At 50.3% G+C, this 18,724-nt stretch overlaps 1 protein-coding gene across 4 annotated transcripts; it reads right to left on the bottom strand.

The window, feature by feature from the left end:
- Positions 1-32: 32 nt before the first annotated feature.
- On the bottom strand, positions 33-18,605 carry LRRC74B (leucine rich repeat containing 74B). 4 transcript variants are annotated; one of them, XR_009345729.1, is made up of 10 exons: positions 18,169-18,394; positions 17,602-17,744; positions 17,035-17,167; positions 15,908-16,114; positions 11,435-11,544; positions 10,370-10,515; positions 8,865-8,943; positions 6,501-6,596; positions 1,164-1,359; positions 33-167 (listed from the first exon to the last, which is right to left on the bottom strand). XR_009345729.1 is itself a non-coding variant. In XM_059138650.1 (9 exons), the coding sequence occupies exons 1-9, from the start codon at positions 18,383-18,385 to the stop codon at positions 3,428-3,430; spliced, it is 1,257 nt and encodes a 418-aa protein (XP_058994633.1). In that variant the 5' UTR covers positions 18,386-18,394; the 3' UTR covers positions 1,978-3,427. The 4 variants fall into 4 exon arrangements, 3 of the variants coding, with proteins under 3 accessions (XP_058994633.1, XP_058994634.1, XP_058994635.1); XM_059138650.1 differs by lacking the exons at positions 33-167; positions 1,164-1,359 and adding an exon at positions 1,978-3,583 and having other exon boundaries at positions 10,370-10,485; XM_059138651.1 differs by lacking the exons at positions 33-167; positions 1,164-1,359; positions 18,169-18,394 and adding exons at positions 1,980-3,583; positions 18,402-18,605.
- Between the last annotated feature and the right edge of the window lie 119 nt (positions 18,606-18,724).

Raw genomic sequence — 18,724 nt, 5'->3', positions numbered from 1 at the left:
GTCGGGCACTGGACATTTTCATGCGTTTAAGCCCCCAGTGTGCGAATGGCTTCAAGTCAAGATTGTGTCGCCTTCTCACTTGGATCCTCAGGCCCATTCATCTGCCTGTTCCTGATTCAGATCTTTGCAAACATGACCACCCTCCTGGAGGTCTGCCCATCATCTACCTGTAACCAATCCATAGGACAGTTGCTTCACCCTGCCCAGCTAGCCAGTAAAGGACTGGCACCGAACTTTCGCCGTGAAGATAGACTATTTATTGGTGGGGTGCCGCCCAGAAGAATGGGAAACCAATGCTCAAAGTCCCGAACTTCCTGATGCCTTATAAGGAGGATTTTTAAGGGCAAAATTTGGGTCAGGGGTCTCCTGAGAAGGTGGACGCTGTTGATCGGAAGCTCATGAAATCATGTTCACAGACGTTACTTTGTTACGTGAGGTGGCTTCCTCCCATCCACGGAAGTGTGCTCTATCTCGGGAGACTTGGAATCTGAAAAACCTATTTCTTAGGTTAGAGGTTTTATTTATTTTTTTTAAAGATTTTATTTATTTATTTGACAGAGAGAGATCACAGGCAGGCAGAGAGAGAGGAGGAAGCAGGCTCCCCGCTGAGCAGAGAGCCCAACGCGGGATTCGATTCCAGGACGCTGAGATCATGACCCGAGCTGAAGGCAGCGGCTCAACCCACTGAGCCACCCAGGCGCCCCTAGGTTAGAGGTTTTATTAGGAGCACCTGATGATTGTGTGTTTGGGACAGTGCTGATCAGTTGCATCTAGATGCCTAACTGTTCTGTGAGTAAGCAGTGGGGTCATGATCCTTTGAATAAGTGAACATTTCTGTCTCTTGGGCCTGCTCCATTCCCTAGCAGGTCGAGCGGTGCTTGTGGAGGATTTGACCTCTAGTGTTCATTCTTTCATCTGAACTAGCAAGATGGATGCCAGCTTTTTACCTAAAGTCTGCACCCTCTTTCTTGTCCACCCCATTTCTGGTGTAGAAAGGCCTTTGCTATCCAGCACCCGGGAACCAGTTAGGATTTGGTTCCTTCTTTAATATGAACTGAGTTTCTAGAAACAAGGGAGTGGAAAGGTATACCCCAGCCTCCCCTACACCCCCAAGAGCTGGGTTGGAGCTCAGTGTCCATTTTGGGAGACTTTGGAATAATTACCTGATTCATTCCATAAAGCTTGACTCAACTTTCTTTAGGATCCAATGTGTATTTATTTTTGAGAAGAGCAGAGTAAGAGGAACTCTGGCATACTCTCAGTTTGTCACCCAAATGCCACACCCTTTCTGGCGATTCCCCAGAGTGTGTTGGAGCAGACCCTTATCTTCTTCTTAGAGAAGGATGGAGAACTCAACCCCTGCAGTGGGACACACAAGACAGAGGAGCTGGAATTTTTCTGTAGGCCTTGGGAACATGCAAACAGTATGATTAGGTCTGCCCTTAGAAAGGCAACTTTGACAACAGGAAGGAGGGAGATGGAGGGAGGTCAGGGGAGAGTCACAGAAATTAGGAGCAATCTTCCCTGCTTCTCCCCAGGAGAGTGAATCCTTCTATCTTAGCTCACCTGCCATAGCAAAACACCATAGACTTATGGTTAGCTTAAGCACAGAGGTTTATTTTTTCACAGTTCTGGAGGCTAGAAGTGCAATGTCAAGTTCTGGAAGGGTTGGTCTCAAGCAAGGTCTGTCTTCCTGACTTGCTAAAGGCTGCCTTCTTGCTGTATCTGCCTACAGCTCTCTGGTGTTTCTTTTTTAAGAACACTAATATTAACAGATTAGGGCCCAACTCATATGACCTCATTTAACATCAGTTACCTCCTATCTCCAAATACAGTCACACTGGGGTTTGGGCTTCAACATAGGAATTGAGGGTGAAGACTCAATTTAGTCTATAGTACCCTCCCATCTCAGGGCTCCAACTGTACCACAAAAATAATTGAATTATAGCCTCTATCACATTTTATTTTTATTTTTCAAAAACATTTATTATTTTAGAGAGAAAGAGAGCACAAGCAGAGGGAGAGGGAGATAAGCAGACTTCCAGCTGAGTAGGGAGTCTGACCTGGGGCTCAACCCCAGGGTCATTAATAAACATTTTAATATGTCAGGGGTTCTTTTTAGTGTTTTTTCCTGCATATATACACTTCTACATGTTTTTTACACAATCTGGACACAACAATAGGGTTTGTTTTGTTTTGGTAATAGCTTTTTTTTTTTTAAGATTTTATTTATTTATTTGACAGAGAGAGATCACAAGTAGATGGAGAGGCAGGCAGAGAGAGAGAGAGAGAGCAGAGAGCAGAGAGCCCGATGTGGGACTCGATCCCAGGACCCTGAGACCATGACCTGAGCCGAAGGCAGCGGCTTTAACCCACTGAGCCACCCAGGCGCCCTGGTAACAGCTTTCTTGAGATATAATTCACATACTATACAATTCACCCTTTTTAAAAGATTTTTTTGAATTTTTAAGTAATTGTGGGGCTTGAACTCACAACCCAGAAATCAAACTCTCCCAACTGAGCCAGCTAGGCACCCGACAATTCACCCATTTAAAGTGGTGTACAATCCAGTAGTTCATAGTATATTCATACTTGTGCAACCACAATCAGCTTTAGAACATTTTGATCACCTCCCAAAAAAACCCCTGTCCTTTCACTGTCAGCTCCCAGTCCCTCCCATCTCCCCAACTCTAGGCAACTTCTTTATTTTTTTTTTTAAAGATTTTTACTTTATTTATTTGACAGACAGAGATCACAAGTAGGCAGAGAGGCAGGCAGAGAGAGAGGGGGAGGCAGGCTCCCTGCTGAACAGAGATTCCGATGCGGGGCTCGATCCCAGGACCCTGAGATCATGACCTGAGCCGAAGGCAGAGGCTTTAACCCACTGAGCCACCTAGGTGCCCAGTGGGCATTTTGATTATTTCCAATTCTCATCATATAAACAGCATTTCATTGAACATCTCTGGAGATCAGTGTTTTTATGCAGCTCTGGTTATTTCTGCAGACCATTGAATCAATGAGCACAGACGATTTTAAGCCCCGTGTGCATGATGATAAATCGCCTGCCAGAAAAGTTGGGTCGGTTTGCATTCTGGCAAGTTGAGTTTGTACTTTGATTGTCTCTTGAAGTCACCAGAGCAGAGACTTTGGACATCTCTGACCCCATACCCAGCTCAATATGTAGCACACAGTACAAGTTACACAAATTAGCAGGAACGAAGGAAGACCCAGTCTCTGCGTTAACAGAGGCCATGGGATGGAGAGGAGGGTACAGGTATCCAAAATTTCATCAAGATGGGCTCAACAGGACTACTACCTGGTTGACATGGGGACTCACTGCAGACTCGAGTGGTAATAAGGCATTGTGAGGCCAAGAACCCTCGACGTTGAAGTGGCCAATGTGAAATGAGGAAACCACCTACTACAGTCACTTAGGGACAGACACTGGTAGGGATGGGGTGAGGACTGATGGTAACTCCTTTTTGTATTTCACTCTGTGGGCAGCAGTCTTTACATGGAGTGCTGGAAGCAGTACCTTCACTGAGCTGGCAAGGTCATCAAACTCTCTGTCCACTTGGATCTCCTGCGGAGAAACCCATTACAAGGCGGTACAGCATCACCTTCCGAGAACGTCACTGTTTTTCACTTATACACACAAGGTTTTGCAGAAACATCTTAGGGCAGCTTCTCTCATATGAATGACAATGTCATTACTCCCCAAAACATTAAAGTAGAAAAGGGAAGTGGTTCCAGGGGAGCAACTTGGGGCCTGCACTATTTTTTGATCTGGGGGCTGATTGCATAGGTGTGTTCTGTCTGTGGAAATTCACAGCCCTAATCCAGCTGCACTTTTCAGGATAGACGTTATTCCTCAATAACAAATGAAAAGCAAGGGGAGTGAGGAGAGGAATACTAGCATCAATGGGGTCTTTCTCTACACAGGCCTTTCCTGTGGGGTCTGCTAGCTCATCCCCTCTTCATGATGAGCCTAGCTGTAAGATTTTAGCCCCATTTCACCTATAGACAAGACAGAAACCTGGGAAGGGTTTTACATGAACTGTCAGGATTCGGAATTGTTTCCCTTAGGGGCACTTGGGTGGCTCAGTCAGTTAAGCATTTGCTTTTTTTTTTTTTTAATATTTTATTTATTTATTTGACAGAGATCACAAGTAGGCAGAGAGGCAGGTGGAGGGAGAAGAGGAAGCAGGCTCTCTGCCGAGCAGAGAGCCCAATGTGGGGCTCGATCCCAGGACCCTGAGATCATGACCTGAGCCGAAGGCAGAGGCTTTAACCCACTGAGCCACCCAGGTGCCCCTAAGCATTTGCTTTTGGCTCAGGTCATGATCCCAGGGTCCTGAGATCAAATCCCGAGTTGGGCTCTCTGTTCAGCAGAGTCTGCGTCTCTCTCTCCTCTGCCTGATACTCTGCCTGCTTGTGCTCTCTGTCTCCGTCAAATACATAAATAAAATCTTTTAAAAAAAGAAAAAGAATTATTTCTCTTAAAGCTGAGGAGAAAATCTAGGCTGGGGAGATTAGACTAATAACAGTTAAGGAACAGGAAAATACTACATTGCATCTAGACTAGTAATACTCTCCAATTCAGAAGATCCCGTATTGGGGCACCTGGGTGGCTCAGTGGGTTAAAGCCTCTGCCTTGGCTCAGGTCATGATCCCAGTGTCCTGGGATCAAGCCCTGCATCGGGCTCTCTCCTCAGCGGGGAGCCTGCTTCCTCCTCTCTCTCTGCCCACCTCTCTGCCTACTTGTGATCTCTCTGTCAAATAAATAAAATTTAAAAATCTTAAAAAAAAAAAAAAAAAAAAAAAAAGAAGATCCCATATTGATGCCTCAGGATTTGGTCCCAGGCTTGTCTGATTCTCACCTCTGTGGTGTTTCCATTACATTAAATGCTCCTGATACTAACCATAGGTTATACTGGATAATCACATAGTTTTGCTGAACAGTTTCATATATCATCCCTTTATTTATTTTTTAAAATATTTATTTAAGTGATCTCTGCACCCAATGTGGGGCTCAAACTCACAGCCCCGAGATCAGGAGTCACATGCTCTTCTAACTGAGCCAGCCAGGGCCACCCCCCCCCCTTTTTTTTTTAAATGATAAAAGCCAATGCTAACAGGAATTCTCAGAGCAGGAGGGACATGGTCAAGGCAAGCTAATCTTTGGCTTTGGAGCTATAGAAACTGGGCTGGCAGAAGGAAGCAATAAGGCTGTCTGACATCAGTTGTTCCAAGCCTGAAGGATTGGAACTGTAAAAAAAAAGAAAAAAAAAAAGTCTCTGGAAAGGTTTTGACTTAAATCTGGGTTGACATCAACCAGAATTAGAATAATCAGAATTAGAGGGACACCTGGGTGTCTCAGTTGGTTAAGCGGCTGCCTTCAGCTCGGGTCATGATCCCAGGGTCCTGGGATCAAGTCCCACATCAGGCTCCTTGCTCAGCAGGGAGCCTACTTCTCCCTCTGCCTCTGCCTGCCTTTCTGTCTGCCTGTGCTCACTCTCTCTGACAAATAAATACTATCTTTAAAAAAAAAAGAATAATCAGAATTAGAATAAGACTAGACTTACTTTTAATAACTCTATTTGGGAATTCTCTCCTTAATGTGTAATTGCTTTTAGTTTTCTATATTAAAAAGGCACAAGTTCTATATTAAAAAGGCACATGGGTGGCTCAGTGGGTTAAAGCCTCTACCTTCAGTTCAGGTCATGATCCCAGGGTTCTGGGATGGAGCCCCACATGGGGCTCTCTGCTCAGTGGGGAGTCTGCTTCCCCCTCTCTCTCTGCCTGCCTCTCTACCCACTTGTGATCTCTGTCAAATAAATAAATAAAATCTTAAAAAAAAAAAAAAGGCACAGGGCGCCTGGGTGGCTCAGTTGGTTGGATGACTGCATTCAGCTCAGGTCATGATCCTGGAGTCCCAGGATCAAGTCTCACATCAGGCTCCCAGCTCCATGGGAAGTCTGCTTCTCCCTCTGACCTTCTCCTCGCTCATGTTCTCTCTCACTGTCTCTCTCTCAAATAAATAAATAAAATCTTTAAAAAAAAAAAAAAGGCACAAGTGAATGAAAAGGAGTCTTAATCTCCATCAAGGCCACATGAGTGACTCTTCCAGCACCATGATCTGCCTGCAGAGAGAAGAGACCAGATTGGGGGGGGGGGAGGGACACTTTGTAAGTACTGAACCTGCAAATCCGTGAACAGCAGGCTTTGTGTCCCCTGAGCCACCTATTATCTCGGCCAGTGAAGAACCCAGGCAGGGGTTGGAGGTGAGACCATGGCGGTACCCCTCAGTCTGGAGTGGGAATAGAGCCAGAGTGGCTCTGTGATCCAAATTCTGGCCTGGGGGTAGTGGCTCTCAGACTCAGCCACACTAAGCATCAGGGCAGGGCACTTTATTTCTCTAATCCCCACTTTCTGCCTCTAAATGATAACTCATGCAGCTGTCCGGAGGATCACAGATGAGATTAACGAAAAGCTCTTACGGAGAAATCCAGGAGTTCTAGGGCGGACATTGGATTCTCTTGGACAGACTTTAGAACTCCAAAGCAGCCTTCGCCTCGCATGGGATTCCTGGACATCTGAGAAACACACACACAATTGAGAAAAACCGAGCCCAGGGAGACTGGTGGGTCAACTCCAAAGGGAAGGAGGGATTCCTCATGTCTGCTGAAGTGACTCAGGACAGCCCCACTGTCTCAGCTCAGAAGTCATCTCTGCTCACAGAATGCCCTTCAGGAAGCTCTTGAGCCAGGGAAGAGGGAAAGAGAATATACACTGGCTGAGTAGCCCCCCATGCCCAACTCTGCCAGATGTCAAAGATAGGGAAACACAGGGCACATCCCTACCTTTATTTATTTACTTTTTATAAAAAGATTTTTTTATTTATTAAATATTATTTTATTTATTCACTTGTCAGAGAGAAAGAGAGCACAAGCAGGCAGAGAGAAGTCAGCTTCCTGCTGAGCAAGGAGCCCGATGCAAGACTCGATCCCAGGACCCTGGGATCATGACCCTAGCCGAAGGCAGCCACTTAATCAACTGAGCCACCCAGGCATCTCTATTTGTTTACTTTTTAAATTTATTTATTTGACAGAGGGAGCGAGAGAGCACAAGAAAGGGGGAACAGTAGGGAAAGAGAGGGAGAAGCAGAGCTCTCCCGAACCGAGCAGGGAGCCCGATGCAGAGCTCAATCCCAGGGCCCTGGGATCAAGACCTGAGCCTAAGGCAGACCCCTAACCATCTGAGTCACCCAGGATGTCCCACATCCCTGCCTTTAATGAGCTCACCCATCTTGGGGACGAGAGGAAAAGGAAACATCATGAAAACTCAGTGCAGTGAGAGTGTATCACCTCTCCTTGGGAGGTAAAGGTCAGGCAGGGGCTAAAACACCTGCCTTGAGCTTTACAGGGGAGGTATGCAGAGCTACATATTTCAGCAAGAAGAGCCGGGGAAGCAAAACAGAGGGAAGAGATTGCACCACGTGTAGAAAATTCAGAGCAGCTTGGGGTAAGAGAATGAGCTTCACAGGTGGAAGGCAGAGGGGTGATGGCAAAGCTTTGAGTCTAATGCATAGGGAATGCCGTACAACTAAGCCTGGATGTACAACTAAGCCTGGATTTACCCAGAGGGGAGCCGCTGACAGGCTTAAAGCCAGGAGGGGTGGGAGTAGGTTTCTGGTCTAGAAAGATCACCTGGTGGGTAGGAAGGAGGGGCCAGAGATGGGAAACTAGCAGGTCCACAGAACTTGAGGGGAAATGAGAAGGAGGAGCAGGGAGCCTGGGGATTCGGCAGGAAGCAAGCTGAAGGATGGAAGGCATGGGGAAGAAAGGTAGGGGTGGGGCGCCTGGGTGGCTCAGTTGGTTAAGTGGTTAAGCGCCTGCCTTCAGCTGGGGTCAGGATCCTGGGATCAAGCCCCCCCCACACATTGGGCTTCCTGCTCAGCGGGGAGCCTGCTTCTCCCTCTCTGACTCCCCCTGCTTGCGGTCCCTCTCCCTGTCAAATAATAAATATTTTTTAAAATTTCACAAAAAAGGGGGGGGTGAGCCCTGGGCCCCCACTTCTGACTCCATGAGGAAGTCTCCCCCACCCCCCACCCACAGGAGGCAGTCCTTAGAGAGAGATGATGTCTTCAGATTGTGCTTTGTACCCATGGGACATCCAGGAACTGTCCAGCAGGTGGCTGGAAAGGGGGATCCAGAGCTTAAGAGAGGTCTGGATTGTATGGGGGAGGGAGGTGGTGGTGGTGGTGGCAGGGGTGGAGGGGTGGGTGGGAGAGGAGAGAGTCTTGGGCTGGGGATGGGAGGACTACACCACGGCTCCTCTGCTGGTTGAGGGTGCCGAAAGCCAGGTGGGGCTGGATGCCCCCTGGACCTGGCAGCGCTGTCCACTGAGCACTTGCCATTGGCACAGTGGCCCTCACGGACCTTCTCCACCCTCAGTTGTACCCTCCCTTCTCTGTCCTCTGCTCTCAGTCCTGCCTAGGCGCTCCTAGCCCCCTGGCAACCCTGAAGGAAGGAAACCCTGGTATGCACATGAGGACTTGGGTAGGTCTGACTATGGCCAATAGTACACCTTGGCTGACCCGATGGGCTGAGAAAGAGGAAGGTCAGCTGGGAGGGAAGCAACGATGAGGGAGGAGTTGGAGGAAGTGCATGGGTCAGGCGAGAGATGGATGAGTGAATGGCAAGGGAAAGAAGGGGGTCACAAGAGGAAGCCAGGAGGCCCCCCTCCCTTATCTGGGCTTTAGAACCTGTGTACTCCACTGCCAGAGGAGTGGAGAGACGTGGCAGGGGAGGGATCTGTGTGGACATGTACAGTGGGACCTCCCCCATCAGGCTAGCACTCACAACAAGAATCCTCAGTGTCTGATTGACCCGGAGGCCCAGGCCCAGGCTCAAGGCTCCCACTGCAGAGATGCGGTTGTTGCTGCAACAGAAAGACATGAGCATTTTTCTACCTTCCAAGAAGCTGTGCAGGAGCATGGACCCAGCTGGACTTTACATTCCAGCCTCCACTGATGCTCCAGGGACCCTGGGAAGGTCGGTATGCAAAGACTGGTTAGTGACTCTGCTTCACTGGAGGCTCCCAGTGTTCAGGGAGATCACTCAGCAAACACCTTGAGCACCGCCCGCCTCCCTAGCAGAGGCCAGCTGCTGCCCCCAGGCCCTCAGAGCTTAGCAGGTCCTCCCACATGTCCCCCTCCCACCCCCGCCATCAGCACCCCATTCCTATCAGCATGACAGCATCTGTGCTGGAAACCACTCAGGTCCCTCCTCACGTCCTCTCCTCTTGCTTCTCCAGATGGACCTAAGCTCTGGCCCCAGCACCTCTCTTGGCCACTTTAGCTCCGAGCCAGTCCCTCTCTCCTCTGACCTCTCAGGCCCCAGTTCTGGCTTCGAATTCCAGCATGTCTCATAGCCTCTTCTGGCCTTAGCTCCTTCCATGGGAAGGACAGAATTGCGTCAGGCAGACCCTGCTCACTCCAGCAGCACCCCCAGGGGAAGTGCTAAGCCACACAGCCCAGGACCTACTGGGCTTCTGCCTCTCTCTTTCTCTGTGGTTTGCTGCCTCTGCTCTGATTACTTGCCCAGGGCTGGGATGCTGCCTGCGCCTGCAACAGCAAATCACACATGGCAGGCCCCCAGCAGTCATCTGCCGAGCAGAACATGAGTGCTCCCCCACACCAGTCTCTGCTGAAGATGTTTTGTTTATTTATTTGTTTGTTTGTTTTGCTTTGTTTTGAAGTAGGTTCCCATGCCAAGCACGGAGCCCAGTGCGTGGCTTGAACTCTCCACCCTGAGATTGAGACCTGAGCTGAGAGCTGAGATCAAGAATCAGATGCTTAACCGACTGAGCCACCTTGGCACCCCTCTACTGAAGCTGTTTTACATATATGTTTTCAATTCTCAGCCCCCGCCTATGCAGCAGGAATTATAAGACCCAAAGGACAATGCTGAACTTGAGTGAGGGGGCCAGAGCTGGGTGCTCTTGGATTGTGGCTCAAGCCCCATCATTTAGATTGTGGTATGTTTGCGGATTAAGGTGGTAAACAGCAGGAAGATCTTGGAGTCCCTGAGGGCTCAGGTGACTTTGGACGTGGAGGCTGTGACACAGAGACCACTTTATTTTTCTTTTTTAAAGATTGTATTTATTTATTTGTCAGAGAGAGAGAGAGAGAGTGCACAAGCAGGCAGAGTGGCAGGCAAAGGTGGAGAGAGAAGCAGACTCCCTGCTGAGCAAGGAGCCCAATGTGGGACTTAATCCCAGGACCCAGAGATCATGACCTGAGCCGAAGGCAGTGGCTTAACTGACTGAGCCACACAGGCACCAGGGACCACTTTATATACCTCACCTCATGCTGAGTTCCTCCAACACGTTGTTGGTCTTAAGTGCCTCACCCACTGCGGATGCTCCAGGATCTCCAAAGCCATTGTATGAGATGTCCAGGACTCTGAGGAAGATGTTTGCCTGGAATGCAAGAGTGAAGCCAGGAGACCACTACCTCGCCCCCTGCCCCCCGGGAAGGTGGCCAGGGACCACAGCCTCACAGCCCAGGAGGCCTGAGGAGCAAAAAAACACAGACCGAGAGCAGAAGGTTGGAGGTTCCAGGTAAGAATCTTGTGGCTGGAATGATGGTGGCCAGGAGACCTGAATGAATGGGAGCACAGCACCAAGGGTGGGTGTGGATGACCCTCAGAGACAGACTTGATGATCTGGCTCACATCCACTTGGGGACCCAAGGGAAGGTTCTCTGAGGCACAGAGCAGGATCCCAAAGGGGCTCCAGGGAAGGGTTGTTGGGGGACTGTGATGGGGAGAAGGGTAGGAACTTGTGGCTGCACTGGGAAAACAAAGCCTGACCTGCCACTTGTGGAGCAGGATCCCCAGGTCAGCCCCAGAGGAGTGGGCCAAGCAAGGCAGCTGCTTCCATTTCCTGAGGAGAACCCCACAAAGGGAGCCGGCACTAGGGACATCCTGGCAGGGGCTAGGAGCCACCCATTCCCGAGACCTAGGAACCACAAGATCCAAGGAAGCAAGTGGTATGTTTCAGAGCATGTGCAGGACCCAAGGGTGCAGGGTGTCACCTCAGAGAAACATCTGCATATGCCCTCAATGAGCACCAGACCGCATGACGTCCCCCACCAACCATATGCCTATAATATCTATAATATCCGGAGAAGGTATGGAACATTCAATCATAGACCCTTCAGGAAGCATCACAAGAACAAGCATGGTGTTTTGGAGTCGTGAAATGGGGCTGGGAAAATTGAAATCACCAAACAAAATATTTTGCAAGCTCTTCTTAAAAGATCCAACGCTCATTTCTGAAGAGCTGTAGAGACAGGGAGCTGGTACCTGGGAGACCTGTCCCCACAGGACAGGCCAGAAGGGTAGACAGGTTGTAGGGCTGTTCATACCTCCAGTCCCCTAGCAAAGGCTACAGCTCCTGGTCCTCGAAGGTGATTCCAGCTTATATTAAGCTCAGTGAGTCCTGTATTTTCTGCCAGGGCTGGTCCAAGTATCTCCCCTTCAGAAACATCAAGACAGGTCTTACTCATTCTGTACATTCCTTCAAAAAATGATACTAATGACAGTGGTGTGCCAGGGTCTCTACTGGGTGACAGGGTCACCAAGTTGAGAGGCACACAGGCACCAGGGTGCACACAATATGGTCCTGCCCTGTCCTCAAGGAATTCACATTTAATAGGGGAGATACAGTTGATTCTTTTTTTTTTTAAGATTTTATTTATTTATTTGACATACAGAGATCACAAGTAGGCAGAGAGGCCTGAGGGGGTGGTGTGTGAGGTGGGGAAGCAGGCTTCCTGCTGAGCAGAGAGCCTGATGAAGGGCTGGATCCCAGGACCCTGGAATCATGACCTGAGCCGAAGGCAGAGGCTTTAACCCACCGAGCCACCCAGGCACCCCCAGTTGATTCTTGAACAACATGGGGTTGGGGCACAAACCCCTGTACAGTTGAAAATCTTCATGTAACTTTGACTCCCCCAAGCCTCAACAACTGACACCTACTGTTGATCAGAAAGAAAACCTTACTGAGAACATTAAGTGTTGATTAACACATTTGGTAAGATATATATATTAGATGCTATATTCTTAAAATAAAGTAAGCTAAAGAAAATATTATTGAGGGGTGCCTGAGTGGCTCAGTGGGTTAAGCCTCTGCCTTCAGCTCAGGTCCTGGTCCCAGGGTCCTGAGATTGAGCCCCGCATCAGGCTCTCTGCTCAGCAGGGAGCCTGCTTCCCCCTCTCTCTGCCTGCCTCTCTGCCTACTTGTGATCTCTCTCTCTGTCAAATAAAAAAATATATTACTGAGAAAATCATAGGGGGGCACCTAGGTGGCTCAGTTGGTTGAGTGTCTGACCATTGATTTCAGCTCAGGTCATGACCACAGGGTCGTGAGATCAAACCCCATGCCGGGCTCCACACTGGGTGCGGAGCCTGCTTGAGATTCTCTCTCTCCCTTCCCACTGTATGCTCCCAATTTCTCTATCTCTCTCTCTAAAATAAATAAATAAATCTTTAAAAAGAAAATCAACAGAGAAAATACATATATAATACTGTATTTATAAAAAACTTGCATATAAGTGGACCCATGAAGTTCAAATCCATGTCCAACTATAAATACAAATTAATGGAATATGAGGTATCATAGACTACAAACAGGGATGTGTTGGAACAGGGTAGGGACAAACCCAGCCTTAGGTGGGGATGTCAGGACAGTGAGGACAGAGAGATAACCTTTAAGATTGAGGGTCTCACCACCTGTGTAGGCACACAACAGCAGAGAACACACACAGGAAACTGCAAATGTGTGGAGGCATGAGGAGCGCGAAGCACTTGTGGAAATGCCCACAGGCCTGGCAGGCCGGCGGGAAGCCACTGAAATGAGGTAAGAGTGATGGGCACTAGAGAGAGGCTGAGAGGCTTCAATGCTGGGCCAAGTCTTTGGGGGCACCAACCAGTTAGTGGTGAGGCTTTAAGAAATGACAAAGCTGGGCTCCTTAGTGGCAGGTGTAGGGTATGGACTGAGGTGGGCGGGGGCAGAGAGGTGAGGAGGCTGGTGCAGCTGTGTGGAGAGAAGGCACTTGTGGGAGAGAAAAGGAAGTAGCAGTGCAGGGTAAGAGACCTTGAGAGATTTTTAGCATATAAAAATGGACAGAAGTTCCACCACCCACCATGTTCTCTACTCTGTCAGGATTCAGCCAGTCTGACCTGCTCCCAGTGCTCAAAAGCACCAGCACCAATATGACTCAGGGTTGTCCCCCTGGGTAGACTCCTGACCCCCTCTTCACCTGGATAACAGCTCCTCATCCTTCTAACTGGGGCTCACAGCATCAGGAAGCCTTGCCTGCCCAGCTGGGTTGTGCTGCCTTGAGCCCCATGTCCAATGTGCTTCCATTCTTCCAGGCCTTGGTCTAATGACCTCTCTTTGCCTGGTCAGTCTCTCCCAACAGCCCAGAAGTCTCTCAAGAATATGAACTGGGGGGCACCTCGGTGGCTCAGTGGGTTAAAGCCTCTGCCTTCAGCTCAGGTCATGATTCCGGGGTCCTGGGATCAAGCCCCACATCGGGCTCTCTGCTCAGTGGGAAGCCTGCTTCCTCCTCTCTCTCTCTCTCTCTCTGCCTGCCTCTCTGCCTATTTGTGATTTCTGTCTGTCAAATAAATAAATAAAATCTTAAAAAAAAAAAAAAGAATATGAACTGGAACACTCTCCATGGCCTCAGCTCCTCATGTGGTTTAATAAGGCTGGTTTGAAGAAGGACAGAGGAAAAACATATGCTCTAACTGAGCAGAACTACCTTGCTCAGGGGTGCCTGCCTGGGTCAGTCAGTAGAGCATGCAACTCTTGATCTCGGGATTGAACTTGGGTGCAGAGATCGTTTAAAAATAAATTCTTAGGGTAAGAAAAGAAGAAAAGAAAGGAAAGGAAGGAAGAAAGGGAAGGAAGGTAGGAAGAAAGGAAGGGAGGGAGAGAGGGAGGAAGGAAGGAAGGAAGGAAGGAAGGAAGGAAGGAAGAAAAGATAGCCTGCTTGGCCAGAACCCACTGCGGAAAGATGCTTTAGGACCTTGGAGAGCTCCCTGCAAGGCAGCCAGCTGGGACTCTCTGGGCAGCCTCCCTGAGAACAGGACTCTGGATTCCCAACCCAGCACTTGGTCTGATACCCACAGATTCTCAGTTACAGGTACGTACTTTCCCCCTTCCTCAGATACTTCTAGTACTGGGAGGAGAGGGAGGTGGTTTCCGCTTTGTAGGTAAGCCCCTTCTTTGCTGAACAACTAGAAGATGAAAAGTTTCCTCTACATACATGAATTGGCCTCTTGAAATTTCCATGCTTAGACTTCATGACCATGACGTCTGTAGCTAACCATGAGGTAGGTGCTACCTTTGCCTTGGGTCAGATGGGGAGATGGACACCCAAGCTCTTTACCCTTCAAGGGAGTCAGCCCCACCCACAAATCCCCACTTGAGGAAACAAAATGTTCCTGCTGAGTTTTTCTTTTCTGAGCTGAAGACCACCCTACCTCATTGTGTAGCCTTCACAGGGCCTTAGCTTCCTGCCTTGTCCTTCCTGGCTGCCTCTCCAGTGCTCGCCTTTTCACTGTGATGGCCCAGGGGGACACCTATACTTAGTTTGTTGGAAGTCTGAAATGATTTTATTTATTTATTTGAGAGAGAGAGAGAATTAGTGAGGGAGAGGGAGAAGCAGACTCCCCACTAAGCAGGGAATCCAACGAGGGGCTCGATCCCAGGACCCTGGGATCATGACCTGAGCTGAAGCCAGGTGCTTAACTGAATGAGCCATCCCTTCAACTTCTTTTTTAATTTCACAGACTTCTCATAGTAATTTTCTTAAAAGGTAAACAAGCTATCTGGCAGTTAAATTCTAAGGCTAATCCTCGAAGGCCAAGGTTGGTACCACCTCTACTCTAAGCTGCTTGAGACAGAACAGTGTTTCCCAAATTTTCTTGATCAGACAAATCTCCTAAGGCACCTATTAAAATGTAGATGCATGGGCTCTGCCCCGCCAAGATTCTGGTTCAGCAGGTTTAGGGCCCAGGAGGAATCCGTGTTCCTAACCTCTGGTCCCAACTGATTCCTATAATTGATTGGAGTGGTTGAAGACAGACAGGTACATGCTCCTGGCAAAGCAGATAGCCTCTGCAAAGGCCCTGGGCATAAAAGTGGTGAGATCAAGGAATCCAATCAATGTCTTCCACAGCACCTGCAATAAGATCTTCATGCCTTTTGCCAATTTGTAGGCCTGCAGCCCTCCACCTCTTCACCCAGAGCCCACCAGCCCCTTCACCTCACAGCACAGCCCCTCTCTCCTGGCTCACTAGCCCAGCCACACCGATATCTATCAGTCTGGGAAATAAGCCTTCATGTTCACTCTTCCTCTGCTTGAAATGCTCTCTCCCTGGTCTTGCCATGGCTGATTTTTTCCTACCCTGCACATTTCAGCTGAAATGTCATCTCACAGGGCCCTCCCCAGCCACCTAAGGTAAGGGGTCCCCATTCATCCCCATTCATCTCAATTCATCAGGGCAATTCATTCATGCCCTGTTTATTTTGTTGCACCAATAATTATGGAGAATTATCTCATTAATAGGCATTCCTTGAGGCCAGGGACTCTGTCTTGTTCATAACCAGGTCACTAGGGGCTAAATCAGCATCCAGCAGTCCATGGCAATCTGTGGGATGGATGAAGAGTTCTGTGTGGAAGGAGCGGGAGAGGGGCAGGCCAAAGTGGGACATGGGAAACAGGAGCCAGAGCATGAATGTTCAGAGAGGCCCTGTCAACCTCCACCCACCCCTGCCCCAGGAAGATGGGCTCGGGTGCCCCATGGTGGCTCTGACTGGATGTTACCTGCATGGTCATTCAGCTGGTTATAGCTCAGGTCCAGGGATTTCAGTCCTGTGTGAGCCAGCAGGAGTTCAGCAAGGTACCGGGCTGCGTGCTCCTCCAGGCCGTTCCCTGCCAGTTGTACCTTCTGCATGGTTGGGTTCACTGTGAGGGCAGCACAGATCGCCTGGGCTCCCACCACTCCCATCTGGTTCTCCGACAGGTCCACATCTAGGGGTTGGCAGCAGTCCTCCATCAGTGGGATCCAAAGCCAGGTACTGCCCTCTTCCCCCTTCCTCTATCCCCGAAATCTCCAGGCCTGAGGCACTGGAGGAGGCGAGACAGCCAGACGATCTTGGGGTTGCACAGGGACTGTGCCTCACATCAGCTAGATCCATCCCCTCAAGCCCCAGGCAGCTTCTCTGATGCCCACAACCCCTCCATGTATCCACAAGCTTCTTTGCCTCAGGGTTCAAACCGCCTACTTCGTGGTCTGTATAGGATACCCATGATGTCGAGGTAACCACCCATGGATGATTCCTGCCTGACAGCAATGTACCACACCCACAGAAGTCTTCACCGATGCATTTCTGTGAACTGGCAATGACAGCCCAGGTGACCAGTGCATAGAGCATGTATGTGAGCCGGGCTCCTTGCTGAGCCCTTCATATGCAGTTTCATTTCATACTCAGCACAACCCCAGGGGTTAAGTGCTATTGTTGGGGCCATTTCACAGATTGAAAACTAAGGCTCAGCGAGGAGGAGCAGGTTGCCTGGGGCCTCCTAGCTCATCAGTGGTAGAGGTGGCATTTTCATCCAGCCCCACTTCTTTCCACCCAGCCCTCCACTCTCTCACATTGTCCATCGCCTGTGTCTCTGTTAGAGGACCCTCTCACCCAGCATTTAGGCAATAGGAGGCCATCATAAGCAGGGGGTTGTTGGCCAGAAGAGGAGGGGGTGGGGGGCAGGCTGGGTCATGAGGGGAATACTATCCAGCATTGGGGACACCACAGAGAGACTAACACCACCCCGACCCACCCCTGCCCCAGCAGCACCAGGCCATGGGTGAGAAGACCTGGCTATGGGGGAGCCCACACCCCCAGGAAAGGGAGGACTCAAATCTGCCCATCTGCCCCAGGCTCAGCACCTACCAGAGATAATGCTGGTTTTGCTCAGGGCACCTGCCAGGGCCTCCACGCCGGCCCCACAGAGCCCATTGTCTCGAAGGTCCAGCCGCTTGACATAGGGATTTGAGGTCAATGCTGAAGCCAGAGCCCGGGCACCCTGGGATAAAGAGGAGCCTGAGGGACCTGGTCCTTCCCAGGGGTGAAGGCCCCAGACACAGCTGGCCACTACCCTGGCTCATTTCCAGGGCTCAGTCCACCCAGTGCTTGGATGGCCCTCTCCTTCCCACATGCCCAAGGGACAGGGACACCTTCTTATCCTTCTAGACTTCATCCAGATCTCACCTCTTGGAACCTACCCTGGCTGCCCCCCCTCAGCCGGTTAGGGGCCCCCTTGCAGACCCCCCAACCATCACACTGAATTCTGTCATAGCCCTGATACCACCTCTCACCCTGATGTAGGGATGGTACATGTCTGACACACAGAAAGGCTGGGGAGTGTGTGGTATGGGCTCAGGAAGGGGCCACTCCCATGGCTGGTGTCTCACGGGTCCTGTCACTTCAAGCCTGGCTCCAGGGTCTCTCCAGGGTTACCTGGGGCCCCAGGCCACGGTGCCGCAGGTTCAGCTCTGGGGTGCGACCCTGGCGCAAGAAGCAGGAGGCCGGCACAACACTATGGGCCTGGCAAGATCTCAGGTAGAGGGTGTCTTTGGTCAGTTCTCCAGGCCCACGGATGCCTGAAAGAAGATAGGGAGATGATAAATGTGGGTCCCTCCCCAGGATGGATCCCTCCCCAGACACAGCTGCCTACTCTCTGCCCTATGTTACCATGCAGCCTGTGTTCCCCCCTAGAAGTATTTCTTCCCGTGCTAATAGGGAACTGAAAGTCAGACAAAGCAAGTCCTTTCCCTAAAGTCACACAGCTAGTAGTTAATCCTGGCAGAGCCAGAATTAGAACCTTTCAAAGTACATGCTGTCTTTTCCACTGGATTACAAAACATATATGTTTTGTGAATATTTTATGGGGGAAGAAATCGAAACAATTCTAAGTTCTATACATTTATTAGCTTAGTTGTTCCTGTGGGTTGGGAAAACGCCCTGATCCTATTCCGGGGTGGGACACCCCTTCTTACACTGTTTGGCGGGTTTAACATCACTCACTTGGGAGGCGTTTTCTAAAGGTGGAACTCCTGACACCGCCAGGAGCATTGTGAGTAGGGAACGGGGCTAGCTGGAGGTGCTGCCGGCAGTCCCACAGGTGTCCCACAGAGGGGTGCGCTCCCTGCGGGACAGGGATCTCTTCCTCACTGGGCCCCAGCCTGCCCCCTCCACCCCGGCTATAGAAGCTCCCTAGGTGAGGAGACAGGCCTGCGCTCATCCCCGCCCGAGAGCACCTTCCATCTCCTGGTCGGAGTCTGAATCAACGACCGAACCCTCCTCGGCCTCTGGGGGCCCAGCAAGACGCCCAGAGGCCGCTGCCACCTCTTCCTCCTGCTCTTCCTTCACCCCCGACCTCTGGCACCGAGCCCTCATGGTTACGCCGATCTCTCACTCCCCGGCACTGAGGCCGGAACTGTGCGGCACAGCACCTAGAGCGCAGCCCGGGGATATGGGCGGGCCCTCCGGCTGAGTTGACCAACCGAATGTGGCGCACAGCGAACAGGCGCCTGCTGCAGCCAATAGAGACGAGCCTCCCCGGGAGCCGTCGCCCGGGCAA

The sequence above is a fragment of the Mustela lutreola genome, chromosome 11, assembly GCF_030435805.1.
Source record: "Mustela lutreola isolate mMusLut2 chromosome 11, mMusLut2.pri, whole genome shotgun sequence".
Taxonomy (NCBI): Eukaryota; Metazoa; Chordata; class Mammalia; order Carnivora; family Mustelidae; genus Mustela; species Mustela lutreola.
Note: the sequence above shows the minus strand (reverse complement) of the source record. Positions and strands in the feature narration are given on the sequence as shown.

Coding starts and splice junctions, on each gene's coding strand:
- LRRC74B (XM_059138650.1), bottom strand. CDS start 18,385: ATGAGCGCAGGCCTGTCTCCTCACCTAGGGAGCTTCTATAGCCGGGGT. Junction 16,115..17,034: donor CAAAACCAGCATTATCTCTG/GTAGGTGCTGAG, acceptor GCCAACCCCTAG/ATGTGGACCTGTCGGAGAAC. Junction 3,584..6,500: donor TAGAACTCCTGGATTTCTCC/GTAAGAGCTTTT, acceptor GTTTCTCCGCAG/GAGATCCAAGTGGACAGAGA.